At 44.2% G+C, this 20,002-nt stretch overlaps 1 protein-coding gene across 19 annotated transcripts in view; it reads left to right on the forward strand.

The window, feature by feature from the left end:
* RIMBP2 (RIMS binding protein 2) overlaps positions 1 to 19,476 on the forward strand; it is a 591,563-nt gene extending 572,087 nt beyond the window's left edge. For 17 of the 19 annotated variants that reach the window (XM_068243476.1, XM_068243541.1, XM_068243461.1 and 14 more), the window contains one exon: positions 18,408 to 19,476. In XM_068243476.1, the coding sequence (XP_068099577.1) occupies positions 18,408 to 18,596 (189 nt within the window). In that variant the 3' untranslated portion in view covers positions 18,597 to 19,476. Of the gene's footprint in view, positions 1 to 16,500; positions 16,548 to 18,407 lie in introns of all 19 variants that reach the window. The other 2 variants (XM_068243515.1, XM_068243523.1) reach the window with 2 other exon arrangements.
* Positions 19,477 to 20,002: the final 526 nt, after the last annotated feature.

Raw genomic sequence — 20,002 nt, forward strand, 5'->3', positions numbered from 1 at the left:
CGGCGCAAAAAATGGGTGTGGGTAGAACCTGCGTCGCGTAGCGTTGCGGCAAAAAAAATGGGCATGGCAATGACCGGATGAGGGCGGAGCTAACTGTAATTTACAGCGAACCCAGGGTGAGGGTTTATCTCATTTTAAACAGTACTAGTTGCCTGGCGGCCCTGCTGATCTATTTGGCTGCAGTAATGAACTGAATTACACCAGCAACAAGCATGCAGCTAATCTTCTCAGTTCTGACAATATTGTCAGAAACTTGCAACCTTAATTACTGTCTAACTCACCCTTTGCTTGATGGTCCCACACCATAACTTGATAGGGGGTGGGTCACAAGATCCGTATCATCTACCTCAAATAATTAAATGTGACCACCCAGGGGATACCAATATATCAAAATGCTTTATTGTGCACATGTATGCAAAGACAAAAACAAGACACCTCCATCCTAAAAACAATTAAAACCATGTGGAGCGCTCCGTTCAAGCACAACCCAGCATACCACAAGCACCCCTCATCCACACTGGTACCGGTACCAACTACGATATCCTCAGAGTGGGGAGACAGAGGTAGCCAGGTCTGCTGCATGATCTTGATCCTCAGCTCTATTAAGGGTTCCCGTTTTTAAGCAACCATATCACTTGGCTGGATAACAGCGATTGGTATCTCACCAGTCTCACCACGCTTCCTCCAGTCACGATTCCTGGATGTCAGTATGAGGATCTGTCTTCGCTCACCTGCCTCTCAACCCGACAGCGCGTCCGCAGCGGGGAGTAGCGGTGTGCTAGTCCACTTAGGCGATCCCTTCCGGCTGAGAGTTCATGGATCACGGAGACGCTCAGAACACATTGCAGGTTGTAGCCCCGCCCACTGTGGGCCCCTACAACCTGCAAAAAATGGGTGTGGCTATAACCTGCGGCGCAAAAAATGGGTGTGGGTAGAACCTGCGTAGCGTCGCGGCAAAAAAAATGGGCATGGCAATGACCGGATGAGGGCGGAGCTAACTGTAATTTACAGCGAACCCAGGGTGAGGGTTTATTTCCTTTTAAACAGTACTAGTTGCCTGGCGGCCCTGCTGATCTATTTGGCTGCAGTAATGAACTGAATTACACCAGCAACAAGCATGCAGCTAATCATCTCAGTTCTGACAATATTGTCAGAAACCCCTGACCTGCTGCATGCTTGTTCAGGGTCTATGGTTGAAAGAATAAGAGGCAGAGGATCAGCACGGCAGCCAGGCAACTGGTATTGCTTAAAAGGAGAGAAATATGGCAGCCTCAATATTATTCTCACCTCAGGTTCCCTTGAAAAGTGCAACGCAAAGACAGTGGGCCCACGTTTTGTTGACCCTTTCCCCAGAAAATTCACATAATTGTGCAGGTTTTCTCAAGAAAATACACATAATGTCGGCAGATATTCCCAGAAAATACGTGCAATCATGTCGGCAGATATGCCCAGAAAATACGTGCAATCATGTCGGCAGATATGCCCAGAAAATACATGCAATCATGTCGGCAGATATGCCCAGAAAATACGTGCAATCATGTCGGCAGATATGCCCAGAAAATACGTGCAATCATGTCGACAGATATGCCCAGAAAATACATGCAATCATGTCGGCAGATATGCCCAGAAAATACGTGCAATCATGTCGGCAGATATGCCCAGAAAATACGTGCAATCATGTCGACAGATATGCCCAGAAAATACGTGCAATCATGTCGGCAGATATGCCCAGAAAATACGTGCAATCATGTCGGCAGATTTGCCCAGAAAATACGTGCAATCATGTGGCAGACCTGCCCAGAACATACACCTGCTAATATAAATAAAAAAAAAAAATTACTCACCTGCAGCAGCAGACCTCCTGTCCCAGCCTCCATCCGGCGCGCAGCTCCCATGGGTGGTTGGGTGGATAGGTAGCCTGGTGGGTGGGTAGGTAGCCTGGTGGGTGGGTGGGTAGGTAGCCTGGTGGCTGGGTAGATAGGTAGGCAGCCTGGTGGCTGGGTAGGTAGGTAGCCCTTAGCCGGGTGGGTAGGTAGTCTGGTGGGTGGGTGGGTAGGTAGCCGGATGGGTGGCTGGGTAGCTGGGTGGGTAGGTAGCCTGGTGGGTGGGTGGGTAGGTAGCCTGGTGGGTGGGTAGGTAGCCAGGTGGGTAGGTAGCCGGGTGGTTAGGTAGCCTGGTGGGTGGGTTGGTAACTAGCCCGGTAGGTAGGTAGGAAGCCAGGTGGGTGGGTGGTTAGGTAGGTAGCCGGGTGGGTAGGTAGGTAGGTAGCCTGGTGGGTGGGTGGGTAGGAAGCCTGGTGGATGGTTAGGTAGCCGGGTGGGTAGGTGGTTAGGGAGCCGTGTGGGTAGGTAGGTAGGTAGCCGGGTGGGTAGATAGGTAGGTAGCCGGGTGGGTAGCTATCCGGGGGGGGCCCGACTCCTATCCTCCCTCCCCTCGGGGGGCCCCCCTCCTGGTATGCGCGGCGGGAGAGCGGCAAATACAGGAAGTCTCCGGGGCTCCAGGCAGGCGCTAGAGGCTCAGCGGCCGCTTGGTCTTCGATGTCTCCAACTCTATATACTGCTCGCTACTTCCTGGTTTAGTAGCGAGCAGAATATAGAGTTGGAGACATCGGAGACCAAGCGGCCGCTGAGCCTCTAGCGCCTGCCTGGAGCCCCGGAGACTTCCTGTATTTGACGCTCTCCCGCCGCGCATACCGGGACGGGGGCCCCCCGAGGTGAGGGAGGGAGGGAGGATAGGAGTCGGGCCCCCCAGGGAAAAAATAAAAATAAAAAAACAAATAAAAAAAAAGAAAACAGCAATACTTAATGGGCCCCTGAAGCAACGGAACTTCAGGGGCCCTCGTGCGGCTGCACGGCCGTATATCCACCACTGCCATGGGACCTAGAGGTGTTTTTTTTTTTTTTAAAGCAGCAGGAGTAGTCGATGGCCAAAAGCAGATGGTTAGTGATATAACGTCGGATTGCTGCAAAAACATAATTTTTTGTTTATCTTGAAATGCAAAAATATGCGATGGTAGTGATAGGCAGCAGAGTTTGAGAGGGAGAGCCTTTGAGGCTTGAAAAACAGCACATTGTAATTTAGTCTAATCATCATCATTAATCAGTGAGAGGGGCCTTGTAATTATCAGTGATCCATGACTCGTTCATTTTTATGAATGTTAGTATGTCCACATTATCTGTGGACAGATGGGTCCGTTGGTCGGTGACCACCCCACCTGCAGCATTAAATACTCGCTCCAAAAGAACACTGGCAGCGGGGCATGCCAGAACCTCCAGTGCATACTGAGCGAGTTCAGGACAGGTATCCAGTTGTTTTGTCCAATACTCCATGGGGTCATCATTACTCTCCATATTGTCTGGAGCACTGGCCGACCCCAAGTAATCATTCACCATACGGGCCAGCAGCTGGGGGTGACCACTTTGTCCGCTGGTGGTGCTGCTGCTAGAAGGAGTATCTGGCATTGGCTGATAAAATTCCTTCAACATACTCAGCAGGTTCACAGATTGGCTATTGGTGCTGCTGCTGGGAGTGGGACCACCAGACCTTTGCTGAATACGATGAGGCTTGGTAGCTTGGGCTCGGGATACAGGTGCAGGAAACGCATCTTCTACCCAACAAAGAAGGGCATCCCGGATCTGGCTCATCCTGGCATCTGCTTGGGAGGGGGGTATGAACTGCCGCATTTTCCCCTTGCACCGAGGATCTAAGATGGTGGCCACCCACATGTCAAGCCTGGATTTTAGAGTTTTAATCCGGGTGTCCTTACGGAGGCACTGGAGCATATGCGCAGCCATAGGGAAGAGATGTCTGCCATTAATCACCTCTTCCTGGCTGTCAGAACTGTCGTCTTGCTCCAGCTCCACATCACAATCTTCTTCCCAAACCGGACAATGGGCTCTTCCGGTTCCACAAGCTCTGCCTCCTCATCCAGGACTCGAGTATGCTCACTCACTCCCCCACTTGACTGACCACTGTTCATTAGGGCGTCCTCCCCCTTTTCTAGCAGTTTGTCAAGAGCCTTGTCCAGCATGAAGGCAAGAGGGAGCACTTCTGATATGCTGCAGTGCTCCTCACTGACCACTTTTGTTGCCTGCTCAAACGGCTCCAACACTTTGCACACCTGTCCAATCAGCTGCCACTGGTCCCCAGTAATGTAGTCCAGTGGCCCTGTTCTGGAGGGAGATGTCTGAGACAGGTATAGCCTGACCGCCATTCGCTGCTCCCACAACCTCCAGCATGTGGAGGGTGGAGTTCCACCGCGTTGGACAATCGGAAATAAGCCTGTGCTGCGGCAGGCTATGGCAGCGCTGCAGCAGTTTCAAGGCTGCGGTGGCGGTTGTGGAGCGATGGATGTGAGCTGACACTTTTCGTGCTGAGCCCACAACTTCCTTTAACCCATCAAAAGTGCGTAAAATTTCTGCACTACAAGGTTGAAGACGTGGGCCAAGCAAGGTAAGTGAGTGTAGTCACCTTGCGAAATGGCGGCCAGCATGTTGGCACCATTATCACACACCACTACACCTGTCTCCAGTTTTCGGGGGGTCAGCCACTGCCGAATCTGATCCTGTAAGGCTGCAAGGATTACAGATCCGGTTTGCCCGTTCTCGTCCATGGATTCCAGTTTCAGCACTGCTTGGCATCGATGGTGCTGCAGACCAGTGTAGGAGTGGCACCACTTGCTGGGAGTCTCAGCAACGGCAAACTGGCCTTGGACAGAACAGGTAGCAGAGGGAAGTACAACAGGCCTACCCTTCAACCCACGTGGCGGTACCACCAGCTGAAATGCCCGAGATCTTGCACCCCCTTCCTCAGCAGCACCATGGAGGGTGACCCAATGAGCGGTAAAAGTTAGATACTTTTCCTGCCCATGCCTGCTGCTCCAGCCATCCTTAGTGAAGTGCACCTTGCCACCGACAGCGTGATCCATAGACCGGCCGACACACTCCACAATGTGCTGGTGAAGGGCAGGAATAGCATATCTTGCAAAATAATGGCGGCTGGGGATCCGCCATTGTGAAGCAACACTGTTCATCAGTCTGTGGAAGGGGGCACAGTCCACAAACTGGTAGAGCAGCAGCTGTTGGCCCAACAGCCTTTCCAGGAGCGCATTATTTTTCACAACAAACGGATCACTTGCAGGGAGCATCCGCTTCCTCTGCCTGCAACATTTCTGGCACAGAGGCCTGATGCTGGAACACTAGTGATATTTCGGAGGAAAACAACAAGGGTGATGACGAGGTGCTTGCCAAGGTCTGGACTCTCTGGAGCCCTCTTCCAGCCTGGCATGCAGAGGGATTTGAAGTATATGGGACTGAGCAGGTTGGATAGGGACAGGACGACTAGTATAAGAAGAGGAGGGGCCTGTTGCTGCTGCTTTTCCTACACCCATCTTATTGTAATTTTTTACATATTCAAACTCCCGTCTGTGGTGGTTGCGCAGATGGCTTATCAGCCCTGAAGTGCCGAACCCGGTGCCCGATTTGCCTCTGCTCACCAATTAACGGCACACAGAACAGATTTCCCTGGATTCATCCTCTTCCAGAACAGTAAAATAATTCCATGATGGGGACGTGCGTGCACGTGGAGCAGTGGTGCGACCTGTTCTAGCACGTCCATGCTCAGCATTGGACTGGTGGGTACTGACAGACGGGAAAGAACTTGCAGGCTGCTGGCCAACCGTCTGGTCTGTTTCTCCATGCTGCTCATGCCTGCTAGTGCCTAACCCATCCGATGGCGACCACGTTAGATCAGCCGCCTCATCATCCAAAATATCATCCAGTTCAACCAAAGCACTGGAACCCATAAGTGACTCTTCTGGACCCTCCACCTGGCCACTAAACACCTCTGTAGTTGACTGGTGGTGATGTTGACTGGTGATTCTGGATGAAGAAAACACAGGGGCCATTTCTGTCACCACAGAACCCACCACTTCTTGGGAGCTTGGTCCCATGGTCTCCTCCAATGCCTCCTCCACATCTCTCTCATCGTCATCGACGTAGGTGTGCTTTACTTCTGGAGGAGAGTACTGGCAGGAAGCAACCTCGTCAAGAGAAGCAGTTGAGTTTGGGTTCTGGTCATGAGGAACCTGGCCACTACCGGTGCTGCTGCAACTAGTTTCAAGTTCCTCAGACTGGGTAGAGGGTTCCTGATCTAAATAATCGACAATTCTCTTCGCCTGCTGCTCTGTCAAAATTTTCCTGCGTGCGAACACAGGGAAGACAGACTGACCAGGGGAGAACGCTTCCTGCTGCTGCCACCCTCAAACTGATCACGTACTTGACGTGATCCACCAACACCACCATCACTCCATTTTCTTTTAGGAGTGACAGGAAATTGCTGCTGCTCTCGCTCCATTGTTTTGGGGCCACAAACTTTATTGGGGAAGGGGTATGAGCGACAGAACAGATAAGAAAATAAGGGGGTAAAATAAAGAAAATAAATCAAAAAAACAAAATTAAGAAAACAAAACAAACAAAAAAAATGAACTTAGAAAAAAAAAAAAAAAAAAAAAACTTGCACTACACTCAACTAATCAATCACCTCTCTCACTGTGTCAAACACTAAAGGTGGCCATACACTGGTCGATTTGCCATCAGATTCGACCAACCCACAGATCCCTATCTGATCGAATCTGATCAGAGAGGGATCGTATGGCTACCTTTACTGCAAACAGATTGTGAACTGATTTCAGCCTGAAACCGTTCACAATCTGTGGTGGTGGTGGTGCTGCCGCCGCTTCCCCCCATCCCGCATACATTACCTGCTCCGCCGGCACGACTCCCGGGTCTCCGCTCTTCTTCTCCGTCTCCGCTCTGGTCTCCAGGCAGGGGCGTAGCAATAGGGGGTGCAGCGGTAGCGACCGCATCGGGGCCCTTGGGCCAGAGGGGCCCCGAATGGCCCTCCCTCAACTACAGTATTAGCTCTATATTGGTCCTGTGCTCATAATAATCATTTATATATATACTTTGAATTGTGGTAATCATTAACAAACTATTCCCCATCCCCTTCTTGCACCTCTGACACTGTAGTTGCCATTGGCAGCTTTTAGTGCGCTGTTTCAATTGCTATGTATAGAGTGCATGGGGGGCCCCATTGTAAAACTTGCATCGGGGCCCACAGCTCCTTAGCTACGCCAGCATGCTTTATTTCTTCCTGTCTGGGGGAAGTTTAAACAGTAGAGCGCCCTCTACTGTTTAAACTTCCTGCCGGGACAGGAGGAAGGGAAGCATGCCGGAGACCAGACCAGAGTGGAGACGGAGAAGAAGAGCGGAGACCCGGGAGTCGTGCCGGCGGAGCAGGTAATGTATGCGGCTCTATTGCGTCGGTCGTCGGGCACTCGAACGCCGCTAGCGATGCGCTCTTTACCCGCGGGCGATCGACGGTTATTTTCCGCACGGCGCGATCGACGGGATCGGACGGAATGGATCGAAATTCGGCGTGTAGCGTGAACGATTGGCAGCAGATTCGATCCCAGTGATCGAATCTGCTGTCGAAACGGGCGCAAATCGGGCCAGTGTATGGCCAGCTTAAGCCTGCGGCCTGGCTGGCTCTGTCTAACCCTCTCCACACAGCAACTACTAGTATACTACACTACAATCTATCACTCAAACTAACAATCTACTGTCATTCTCTCACAAATACACCTAGCTACTACTACTAATATAGCTCACACCAATCTAATTCTCTCACACCGTCTTTAAAAATCTTTTAATTCATGATTCGATTCAATTTGAATTGAATCGAATCATGAATCGGATATGTCAGATTGAATCAAATTAATGGATAAAATCAAATTGAATCGAATCTGACAAAGAATCATATGGTGTAGATGGGACTGACTCATTCTCCCAGCAGCTTATGATTCTTTTCACAAACAAGTCTCTGCAAGGCCTCTGGTTGCCTAGCAACAATGTAAACACATAGTCAGCAGCTCAGCTGAGCTCAGCCGTTAGGGCTATAACCATGATTACTGCTAGAAGTGGGTTATACCACTGAAAACTACTTAGGCGGGAGTTATGGTTGTGAAAAGAAAGTAAGAAAAAACCACCCCTAACAAATGGATTAGCCTCCCAGTCCTTCATACGTCACTGTTTACATTACATGTTGTATTGATGAAACCATTCATTTAAAAAAAAAACTTTTTACACTATTTTAGAAGGATGTTTAATAGTTTATGCATAAACCATTTTTTATTTTTTTCCTCATTCGCGGAAGAACCCCTTTAAGGAGAGATCTCTAAAGTTAGGGCCCGTTTCCACTTGTGCGGTGCGAATTAGTCACGGAAAAAGCGAAAACGAATTCGCATGGGGACGTGAATTTTACTACCAATTATGCAAATTTAACCATGTCAGTGCCTGTGTGCTTTTACGCGAAAACGTACGCAAATTTGCGGTAAAATTCGCATGCGAAAACGCATGTGACTGTCCTATTAAATGCATTGTGTGCGAATCACACACCGCCCTGCAGTGTGCGAATTCTGATGGCTCTTCCGTGCAGATTTTTCCTGCACACAAAACTACACAGGATTTCTGACAAGTGGAAACAGGCCCATCCACTTGTATTTGTTATGCCAATCTGCATGCAGAAAACGCATGCAGATTCGCACAAGTGGAAACAGGCCCTTAATGTTTCAATCCTTAAAATAACTGCAGAATTCTAAAGTTAAAGACAGGCTGTTAATTAACTGCATGTGAAAATAACTACAGAGGGGGTAGCTTAAAGGGAACCTAAATTGAGAAGGATATGGATTTTTCCTTTTAAAGTAATACCAGTTGCCTGACTCTCCTGCTGATCCTGTGTCTCTAATACTTTTAGCCACGGGCCCTGAATATACATGCAGATCAGGTGCTCTGATTGAAGTCAGACTGGATTAGCTGCATACTTAATTCAGCTGTGTGATTCAGCCATTACTGCAGCGAAAGAGATCAGCAGAACTGCCAGGCAACTGGTATTGTTTAAAAGGAAATCTCCATATCCCTCTCAGTTAAGGTTACCTTTAAGAACTGAAGTGATAAGATAACTCTCTCACTGTGAAAACTCAACTCTACACCTTAATAACGCAAGCTTCTTTAGTGAATTAACACTGAAAATACAGATCGCTGTGTGGTGGTAAGTTTTATCTTGCCTTATTATCACCAGCATGATCTTAGTGAATTGAGGCCATTTTCTAGTCACTGATGCAGGGCCGGGCCGAGGCAGAGGCAAGAGAGGCTCCAGCCTCAGGGTGCAGTGTAGGAGGGGACGCAAAACTCACTCAGCTACCATTCCCCTATTGTGTATGAAGCAGAGAGAAATAAGAAAAGGGGATACATGGCAGTGACTGCAAGCCAGATAACTAGAGATTAAGGTGTTGGGAGGATTGGGGGCCCTGGGGTGCCTCTTAGTCTAATAGCAATCAGTGTGTGACGGCTGGGGTGGGAGGGATGGAGGGGCGCACTTTGCTGTCTCAGCCTTGGGTGCTGGAGGACCTTGTTCCGGCTCTGCACTGATGCAGTCTGAGCTTAAGGCTCGTGCACACGCTATACAAAAGTCGCTTGTAAGACCCGACAAATGACCAATATGGGTGTATCATTTACCATTCATGCATTGAGAAATGAGTAAAAAACAATGATAAAATGATTGCTAAGAAGTATTTTCCCCAATCCAACCATCGGATTTTCCATACATATAAATGTGAATGCATTACAGTAGTAGATGTAAACCCTGGCACCCAAATGAATGTGAAAAAAAGCAAATGCTTTTCTACTGTTATTGTTCTCTACTACATGTAAGGATAGCAGGAACATGTCATTTAAATGGCCTTTGATATGGCCTTTCTTGTGTATTCCCATTACTGTAATGCTGAAACTCCTATATTATTATTTTTATGGTTCATTATTAAAGGACCACTACTGTGAACAAATTAAAAATAAATGTGTGTGCGCATACATATAAAATAAACATTTGTTCCAGAATAAAATGCACTATAAATGTATTTTTTCCTCTGTCGCTGTCACTTACAGTAGATAGTTTAAATCTTATAGATCTGGCTGGTTTTGGAGCAGTGTATCTCATCATGGGGGATTCTCAGGCTTTTCATTTACTGAACTGCAGTTGCTCAGTCCAACTGCCAAAACTACAAGAGAGTATTAAGGAATGGGAATTTTTATACTTAAACTAGGCGATCTAAGCCCGTTTAAAAACGGGCTGTAGTTCTGTCACCGCCAACACATTACATCGTGCATATGTGCTCCCGCCGAGCACGATCACCGCCGCCCGCCCGGCCCGCCCCCTGGCCCATCCTGCATCCTGCCCCAACGGCTGTCAGTACAGGACATGCACAGTAGTTCAAAAGTACTGGGACATGGGACGCAGGGACACTTGCATATTATTAGGTAGAATATTATTTTGAGAGATTACCATGTTACTGTTTACAACTCTATGATAGCCATAAGGACCATATTTGCAGTTTCCTGCTTTCTCTGAGTAACAACAGGATAGCAACGGAGGGGAAGTCACATTATGCGTTACATACACCATGTGATGCATATGGTGAAGCATACAGTTCACAAAAAAGTATTCTTAACTGTAAACGTGCACTTTGCCTGGTACTACACAGCTTGCATCACGTTATTCCAATGGCACCAATGTGAATGATCCATCACAATATAATCACATTGCATTTTCTATGAGATTATATTGTACATCACAACAAGCCCAAATATGTCAGTGCGAAAGTAGCCCAACTCTATTCCTTACTGGACAGGAAGCAGAGTGTTGTACCGTGTTAGCCATCAGATTCAAAACTCCGAACAGGAAGCAAAGTTAATTCTCCCAGATGAAGAAGATGACAGAGATAAAGACGAAACAAACTATCTTTTACTTCCACATTATTAAAAACATACATACATATATATATATATATATATATATATATATATATATATATATATATATATATATATATATTCTAATTATATTCTAAAATACTAGCTGATGGCCCGATGTTGCCTAGGTATGTATTTGGCTGGTGTTGGCTTTTTCTAACACTAATGCACAAACACTCAATGACCAAGTTTGTGAGCTTTGCGGTCTTTGGAATCAATAATTTGAATTGAAATGAAACAAATCTGATTGGCTGTTTGTGGCTCCACCCCCTGTTCTGAATTTAAACTCTAGTCACCCAATGACCAACTGTATCAGGTTTGAGGCTTGTGCCATTAACAGTGCAAGAATGGCAGCAATTAAATATTCCCCTTGAAAATCAATAGGTGAATTTTAATTGGCCTTTGTAGGCTCCATCCACTTTTTTGAATATTAAGCCCAGTCACCCAGTAACCAGCTGTGCAAAGTTTGAGAACCCTGCCATTAACAGTGTAAGAATGGCTGCAGTTTACATTTTCCCAATGAAAATTGTATTTTTCTCTGCCCACTTTTTGGTTATGGGGATAAAAAGTATCCTATGTGTTATTCCAGGTAATGTACTATGTGTGCGCCAAATTTCATTCAAATCCGTTCAGCCATTGTTGCATGATTGAGTAACAAACATCCAAACTTTCGCATTTATAATATAATGGTGCCCATTCAATAAAAATGTTTGATTTTCCCGTTTATTCGATCTAAATGATCGAATTGAATGAAAGTTGAATATATTTTTTTTTCGATCAAGAAATTTGAATGATTATCCCATTTTTTCGAGAAAAATCTGTTCGGACATGCTGGAAAAAACGTTATATTCGATCTAACGGAATAATTAAACTAAATTATCTAATCGATAAAAAATTGTACCATGTATGGCCACCTTTAGTGAGATTTGGCTGGAATTGGGCTTTAGTGGTGTTCCACACATCCAAGAAGTAATTTTCTATCCTGCCACATGAATTGTTTATGGCTTACTATTACAATTTTGAATATCCCCTGTTGTACCTACATACGATTAGAGTTGAGCCGAAATTTTCGTAATTTCGCATTACTATAATTACGCATGCGAAATTTGCGATTATGATGCGAAATTAGCGTAGCGTAATTGCCATTAAAATCGTAATTGAAAATACCGTAAGCGTAATTTTCAACGCGTAATTTCGCGTTTCGTTCATGCCGTAATTTCGCATTAAACGCTACCGTAATTTCGCGTTAAACCGTAACGCTCCGTATAATATAAAAAAGCCGCCGACTTTAAGGGTTAATAGCAAAGCCCCCTTAAATGCTAAGAGCCTCAAATTGGAGAATATATTAAGGAGATCAGGAGGAATAAGAGGAAATTTTTTTTTTCAAAAAGACCTTATAGTTTTTGAGAAAATTGATGTTAAAGTTTCAAAGTAAAAATGTATACATTTAAAAACCCGCCCACTTTAACGGTTAATAGCAAAGCCTGCTTAAAGTTTAGGAACATCAAATTCCTAGGGTATATTAAGGGGATCAGTGGGAATAAGAGGAAAATTTTTTTTTTTCAAAAAGACCTTATAGTTTTTGAGAAAATCGATTTTTAAGTTTCAAGGGCAAAAATGTCTTTTAAATGCGGAAAATGTCAGTTTTTTTTGCACAGATAACAATAGTGTATTATTTTCATAGATTCCCCCAAGTGGGAAGAGTTTTACTTACTTCGTTCTGAGTGTGGGAAATATAAAAAAAAACGACGTGGGGTCCCCCCTCCCAGACCCCTTTAACCCCTTGTCCCCCATGCAGGCTGGGATAGCCAGAATGCGGAGCACCGGCCGCGTGGGGCTCCGCACCCTGACTATACCAGCCCGCATGGTCCATGGATTGGGGGATCTCGGAAACGGAGGGGCAGCCAAGCTTTCCCCTCCCCCTCCGAGCCCTTGTCCAATCCAAGGACAAGGGGCTCTTCTCCACCTCCGATGGGCGGTGCAGGTGGAGGTCGCGATTTCCTGGGGGGGGGGGGGGGGGTTCATGGTGGAATCTGGGAGTCCCCTTTAAAAAGGGGTCCCCCAGATGCCCACCCCGCCTCCCAGGAGAAATGAGTATAGAGGTACTTGTACCACTTACCCATTTCCTTTAAGAGTTAAAAGTAAATAAACACACAAACACTTAGAAAAAGTATTTTAATTGAACAAAAAACATAACCACGAAAAAAGTCCTTTAATATTCTTAATTAACCATTAATACTTACCTGTCCCTTTAAATAAATGATCCCTCGCAATAGTCTCGGAAATGTTCTATCAGTTACAATGTAACAAAGTTATTACAATGTAACAACTTTGTTACATTGTAACTAACTACGCCGCACCCAACGTCACTCGCCGCTCACCCGCCGCACCCTAGGAATTTGGTGTTCCTAAACTTTAAGCAGGCTTTGCTATTAACCGTTAAAGTCGGCGGGTTTTTAAATGTATACATTTTTACTTTGAAACTTTAACATCGATTTTCTCAAAAATATAAGGTCTTTTTGAAAAAAAAAAAAATTCCTCTTATTCCTCCTGATCTCCTTAATATATTCTCCAAATTTGAGGCTCTTAGCATTTAAGGGGGCTTTGCTATTAACCCTTAAATTCGGCGGCTACCTAACATTGATCCATGCGTCAACTTTTCCGCTTGGGAGCATGGCCATACGCATTAATTTCGTAATACCTACTGTAATGCGAAAATTACGCGAAAAATTACGCTTACGCGAAATTTCGCGAAATCCTTCTTCATTACGATTATGTACTTACGGCCATAATCGTAATTACACTAATTACGCGAAATCGTAATTAGGTCATTACGCTCATCTCTACATACGATGTGGTGGGGAGGATATTTTGATGAAAAGCATTGAAAACTTGAGCATCTGTGAAGCTGTTGCTCACAGCAATCAATCATGTTTTTGCTGTTGAATGGAATTATCACTAATGTTTGTTCATCTTTGCACCACCCTAGAAAAATAAACTTTGGTGGTTCTCTACAGAAACCACTGTACTTACTGGTTGTTCTTCAAGAAATGTGAGAGGTGGTGTACCCTCAGTGGTATTCCCCCCAGTAGCAGTTACCTTTTCTGTTGTCGTCTTTTTTTATTGATCTTCAAGGCAAACCTATAAAACATTTTTACTTTCAACTCATTCTTTCTTTTTTCTTTTTTTTACTTTTTTTAATGTCCAGTGTTTTCCTGTACTTAGTTCCTGGGCTGTTGTACTTAACCTAATACAAACAGCCCCATATACAGTGCTGCCCATAATTATTCATACCCCTGGCAAATTTTGACTTTTATTCAACCAGCAAGTCATTTTTTGATGGGAAATGACATAGGTGTCTCCCAAAAGATAATAAGACGATGTACAAGAGCCATTATTGTGCAAAAATTCATACAATTCTCAGCTTTTATTTACATTTGAGCAAAAAGTGTCCAGTCCAAAATTATTCATACCCTTCACAAATGGTCACAGTCTGTGGGAAATCTGAAGTTCTATACCATTCCAAATAGTCCAAGCTGTTCTTAAAGCATCCTAATCACCCTGATTAATTGGGAACAGCTGTTTTAATCAACCGAACAGGTGAAAAACAGCAGCTCTCTGCAGTTGGTTTGTGGACAGTCATGGCTAAGACAAAGGAGCTCCGTGAGGACCTGCAGCTGTGCATTGTGGCTGCTCACAAGTCAGGGAAGGGCTACAAGGCCATATCTAAATGTTTTCATATTCCAGTGGCTACAGTGCAAAGTATTATTAAAAATTACAAGCTGTTCCACACTGTGGAAAATCTCTGAGGACGTGGTCGGAAGCCAAAAGTAACACCTGTGCTGGCCAGGAGGATAACGAGAGGGGTTAAAAAGTATCCAAGGATCACCACCAAGGCCATCCTGGTGAATCTGGGCTCTGCTGGTGGCAATGTCTCAAGGCAGACAATCCAATGGACACTGCAGACTGCTGGCTTCCACAGATGCAGACGAAGGAGGACACCACTTCTCCAGATAAGGCACACAAAAGCTTTCTTGGCAAATGGCTTGGCAAATGCTCATCTGGACAAAGAAGAAAACTTCCGGTTTTCTGTGTTATGGACAGATGAAACAAAAATGTAATTGTTTGGTCACAATGATGTTTCATTAATTTGGCGTAAAAAAAAGGAGAAGCCTTCAACCCAAAGAACACCTTCCCCATTGTCAAACATGGTGGTGTGGAACCAACTGCTTTGGGGGTGTTTTTCAGCCAGTGGACCGGGGAAACTAATCACAATAAATGGCACCATGAAAAAAGAGCAATACATGAGATTTCTCAATGACAACATCAGGTAGTCTGCAGAGAAACTTGCCCTTAGGCACCAGTGGACATAACAGCATAACAATGACCCAAAACAGCAAAAGTGAAGAAATGGTTAGCAGACAACATTAGTTTTTTGGAGTCCTGACTTGATTCCAATTGAGAATCTGTGGAGGGAGCTAAAGATCAGAGTGATGGCAAGAAGACCCTCCAACCTGAAAGATTTGGAGCTCATTGCTAAAGATGAATGGGCAAAAATACCTGTGGAGACATGCAAAAACTTGATCTGCAATTATAGGAAGCGTTTTATTGCTGTAATAGGCTTTTCTATTGATTATTGGGAAGGGTGTGAATAATTTTGGACTGGACACTTTTTGCTCAAATGTAAATAAAAGCTAAGAAATGATTTTTTTCCCCCAATAATGCCTCTTGTACATCGTCTTATTATCTTTTGGGAGACACCTATGTCATTTCCCGTCAAAAAAATACTTGCTGGTTGAATAAAAGTAACTTTAAGTCAAAATTTGGCACGGGTATGAATAATTATGAGCAACACTGTAAGGTTTCTAAGGAGAATATAAATACTTATAGAAAGCAGTGTAATGCACTCAAAATTAGCAAAATATATTTTATTTAAGTATCGAAACCTGCAACTTGAACAACAATATCCAAAAGTATCCACCCTACAATCCCTTAGCCCACAAGTGTCAAACTCAAGTTCTCGAGGGCCATATCCATGCCAAGGTTTTGGATGGACTCAGGAATGTGTTCTACTTGATGAATCAAACCAAACCATTCCTGATACAGTCCTGTCAATTCATTTGTGCAATGCCAAACATGTGAGGACCTCTGCCCTTAAAAACTGGAATCAGACATCCCTGCAAGGCTTAGCCCCATAAAACCAATACTGTATTAGGTATTGCATGAGGACATTTAATATTAACAAAGTTACTTGTATAACTGTATTCTGTGCCAACACGTTATACAGGTAAAACAGTTCTATGGTAACTGAAAGACTACTTTGCAATACTAAGCCAACACCTATGCCTATGCAATTTGTGGAATGTGGAGTTTCATAAAGGGTTTATCACAGCAAACTTGCTTTTTATTATGTTAGACATGTGTGTGCTGTTCTGTGCATGACATGCTTATTGTTTCTTTTGTTATGCCTGAGTAATTGTAAGCAGTGTATTTGGAAAACGTTTTAACATCATCTAATGCCATCGTTTCAAAATTAACTAAAACCCACTCTGAAACTTATTTTTTTCATTTACCTTTTTTGGTGTCATCACTGCTATATTTTCTGTTTTGTCCTTGCTCATCTACATTGGAACAGAAGAAGAGTGTACATTTCACCCCTTAATAAGGCAGTGTAGCCTTCACGTAAGTGAACAACTGAAGATACCATTGGTTTGTCCTATTCACCAAGTAAAGCTACAACTTAAAAAAGCCAACAGCCACCAAATGAAGTATGAGAGATGTTTGTAACATGGACACAAAGTTTTTATACCTTTAACAGATATTTACATAGGCAGTGGTAACTGATCCTTGCTCGAAAGAACAATTTTTGAAATGCATGTGCTGTTTTCTTGCCTTTCCTGATCAAAAATGTTCCTTTGAACTCCCCCCCCCCCTACCCAAATGTGTACAGAGTACAGAAAAGAGAAAAACAAATGGGTACTCTAGGTGCTGGAAATGTGACCATTAACATTCTGTCAAGGTACATAAAAACTTTACACACAGGAACTTGTGAATGTTACAAGCCTCTCATGAGATACCTTTGCCACCATCTTTTATTATCTATAGCAGACATTTGTGAGGTGTATGTTTCATTGCAGTGCTACAAGACCCATTCCAGCCCAACAAACTTCACAAATTATTCAGCAATATGAAAAATAATGCATTTGTTACTTTTTTTTGCACTCTGTGAACACAACTTGGTCTCATATATGGAGTGTCTGTAAAACAGTTCCAGTTCCTCTCTAAACAATCAATCTAGTCTTGCATTTCCTGCTAATAGGATAGAACATCTTGGCAACACACTGACTGGGCTGGTTCAAGCCACAGCAGGGTCCCTGGGGGGCAAAATTAACCTGGAGGGGCCTCCTACACCCCAGCAATATATTCACTCCCTAGGGCCCCCGAGCCAGCTGCCATTCACCCTCCCAACTTTACTGTGCTCTCCGGGGCCTCTGCACCATTTTTATCAGCTTGACAACTCAACTGTCAACACACTACTCCTGTCTATGCTCCCCATCTTCATCACTGTTGGTTATTGTGTAATGGCATGCGACGGGTCATAGAGAAGAGACAGCCAGCAAGGATGAACACGGGAAGCAAGGATGGAGCAGTGCGCTGGGACAGGTGAGTTGCTATGCTGTCAAAACTTTGCAGGGGCCCTGGGGAGCCCAAATCAAGGGTGAAACCTGGGGTGACCCAGAAGCGATTTGGGGGTCCTGGGACTATTTCCCCCTTTGCCTCTATGATTGCGCCGGCACGGAACACTGATTAATTGGTAGGCGAGATGTAGAAAATGTTCTATAGACACTTCATAGATGTCCTAGAATAGAAAATGCTAATTGAAACATACAGCTCCATACCTCAATGCTGCACATACACCCGAGCCAAGCCATGGTATCTTCAGGTGTGTAACAATGGGATGTTTGATTTATCTTTTCCTAAGTATTAGATGCTGACCTTGATTTTGAATCAGAGTTAGATTTGAGCCCTCTTTATGGAAGACTCACTGAATGTTTCTACTACAGTTCACATTTCCAAACTCTGGTGCCACCAGCAGCAGGTTTATGCTATCAATACTGATTAGTTGTGACACTAAGAAATACAATGAGAATTGGCTTTTTTTTTCAGAGGTGCTTTAATCTCACTGATTCTAATTAAGGCTCAAGTTAGTCTAGCTGTGTGACGAGTTCAACCCTTCTGATCTACTAATAGAATAAATGATTTCAATTCCTGTTTTGTTTTTTTTTTCTCTCCCCAAAAGAATGCAAGTACAGGTTTACCCTGAATCTGCATTGTAACACTTTTACTTGTTACAGCACAAATGCTTGCCCAACACAAGAAAGAGCACCAGCTCTGCTTTGGCTTTCTCACCAAAGATGCTGGCAACATACTTGGTTCTTGCAATTGTAGGAGGTGCTCCTCTGCAATAAATATTGCAAGCAGAATGGGCAATGAAACACATTTGCTTTCATGTTGTAACTTTGTGGGTCATTTACTCTATAGGCTCCTTCTGAGAACACAAGTACCCCCAGGAGAGCACCTTCCCCAACAGTTCATCTCCATTCTGTGTCACCACCATCGTCAATGGGTACAGGAAGCCCTATGAGAAGCAGAGAACGGTCTTCAAAGAAGAAAAAAGGCCTGCTGTCCAAAGGGAAAAAGCTCCTGAAAAAGCTTGGTGCAGTGAAATGAGCTACCTAAAGAGTTTTTTTTTTAAAATTCATCTAAATTTTATGTACGTTAAATCCATGTCCTTGCTGTTATAATGGACAACAAATAAGGAAACGTGTCAAGAGAAAAACTTCCAAAATCTCCCGATTGACTTAACACAAATGGCTGTATGTGTAATAATGTTTATCACCCAAATTAAATTCTGAATAAAAACAATCCAAAAACACCGGCTGGCCCAAATACTGAAGCTACTAGTTCATATGCAGCCTTGATGTTTTTGCCTTACTTGATGCACAATGATTTGTAATGTTGAATAGGTGTACAGATTATATTCTTTGTAGGTTTTGTGTGCATCCAGTTGTTATATAATTGTAATGTTTGTGATTGAGGAGGTCACTGACCAGAAGGACCTTTACAGAAATGGGAGACAGAATAATACATAATCTGATATTCATGTTATAGTCCAGTCAACCCTTTGTCCTACTGTTCTTGGTGGCCTGCAATCATAATCTTGCATCGTTCACAGCCAAGTAACCCACTCTACAATAACCCATTCAATTTAATGTGATGATACCACCACCACCACCTAGTACTTTCAAATTGGCATCCTCAGCTGTATCATTACTGCAAAAGTTCCTGTTGCCGTTTTATAAGTACAGTCCATTTGTAAGTTGTTTTTACTCTTTATACATGATTTTCAGACTGCCTTGTTTTGTAAAATGAAGGTTTACAATTAAACACTCCCCTCATGGTGTCTTCAAAAGTGTACATATATTGTGCTAGAGTTATGAAATTCGACAGTTACTGGCCTAAATGTGATTAAAGTGTTGTGTGGGCGTGTGCATGTGTACATTTGATGTGTAAATTATTTTATATAAATAAAATTTGATATTTTGCACAACGCTGGTTTATGCATTTCATTCAACATTGAGGCCTCTTTCACACCAAGACGTTGCGTTTTAGGGGACATTAAGGTTTCATAACGTGCCCCTAACGCAAGGCATGGTGGTGTTGAAGTTGGACGTCAGATTGAGCCGCGTTATGCAGCTTTTGGTGCGCTGTTTTCGTTCTATCTATACTGATAGAACAGCAGCTCCAGGATAGTGATGGGAAGTCCGGATCTTCTCAAGGATTCGGATGATTTGAATCGGATCACTGAAAAGATCTTTGAACCGAATCATTTTACTAGAGAAGCAGCCTGGGGGTGAAATGACTAGCAGGACACGACTTTCCCTGCAGTGTACATTCTGTATGTTCTTGTTTCTTCCAGACAGACATCCACTGTGAACCGAATCGTTCATTGTGATGATCCGGATGATTCGATTCACAAAAAAGATCCGGATCAAATGAACGATTCATTCATGATCCGGACAACACTAGGGGCTTGATTCACTATGCGGTGCTAACCTACTTAGCACGTCTAAAGT

This window comes from Hyperolius riggenbachi, chromosome 1 (genome assembly GCF_040937935.1).
Source record: "Hyperolius riggenbachi isolate aHypRig1 chromosome 1, aHypRig1.pri, whole genome shotgun sequence".
In the NCBI taxonomy this organism is placed as follows: Eukaryota; Metazoa; Chordata; class Amphibia; order Anura; family Hyperoliidae; genus Hyperolius; species Hyperolius riggenbachi.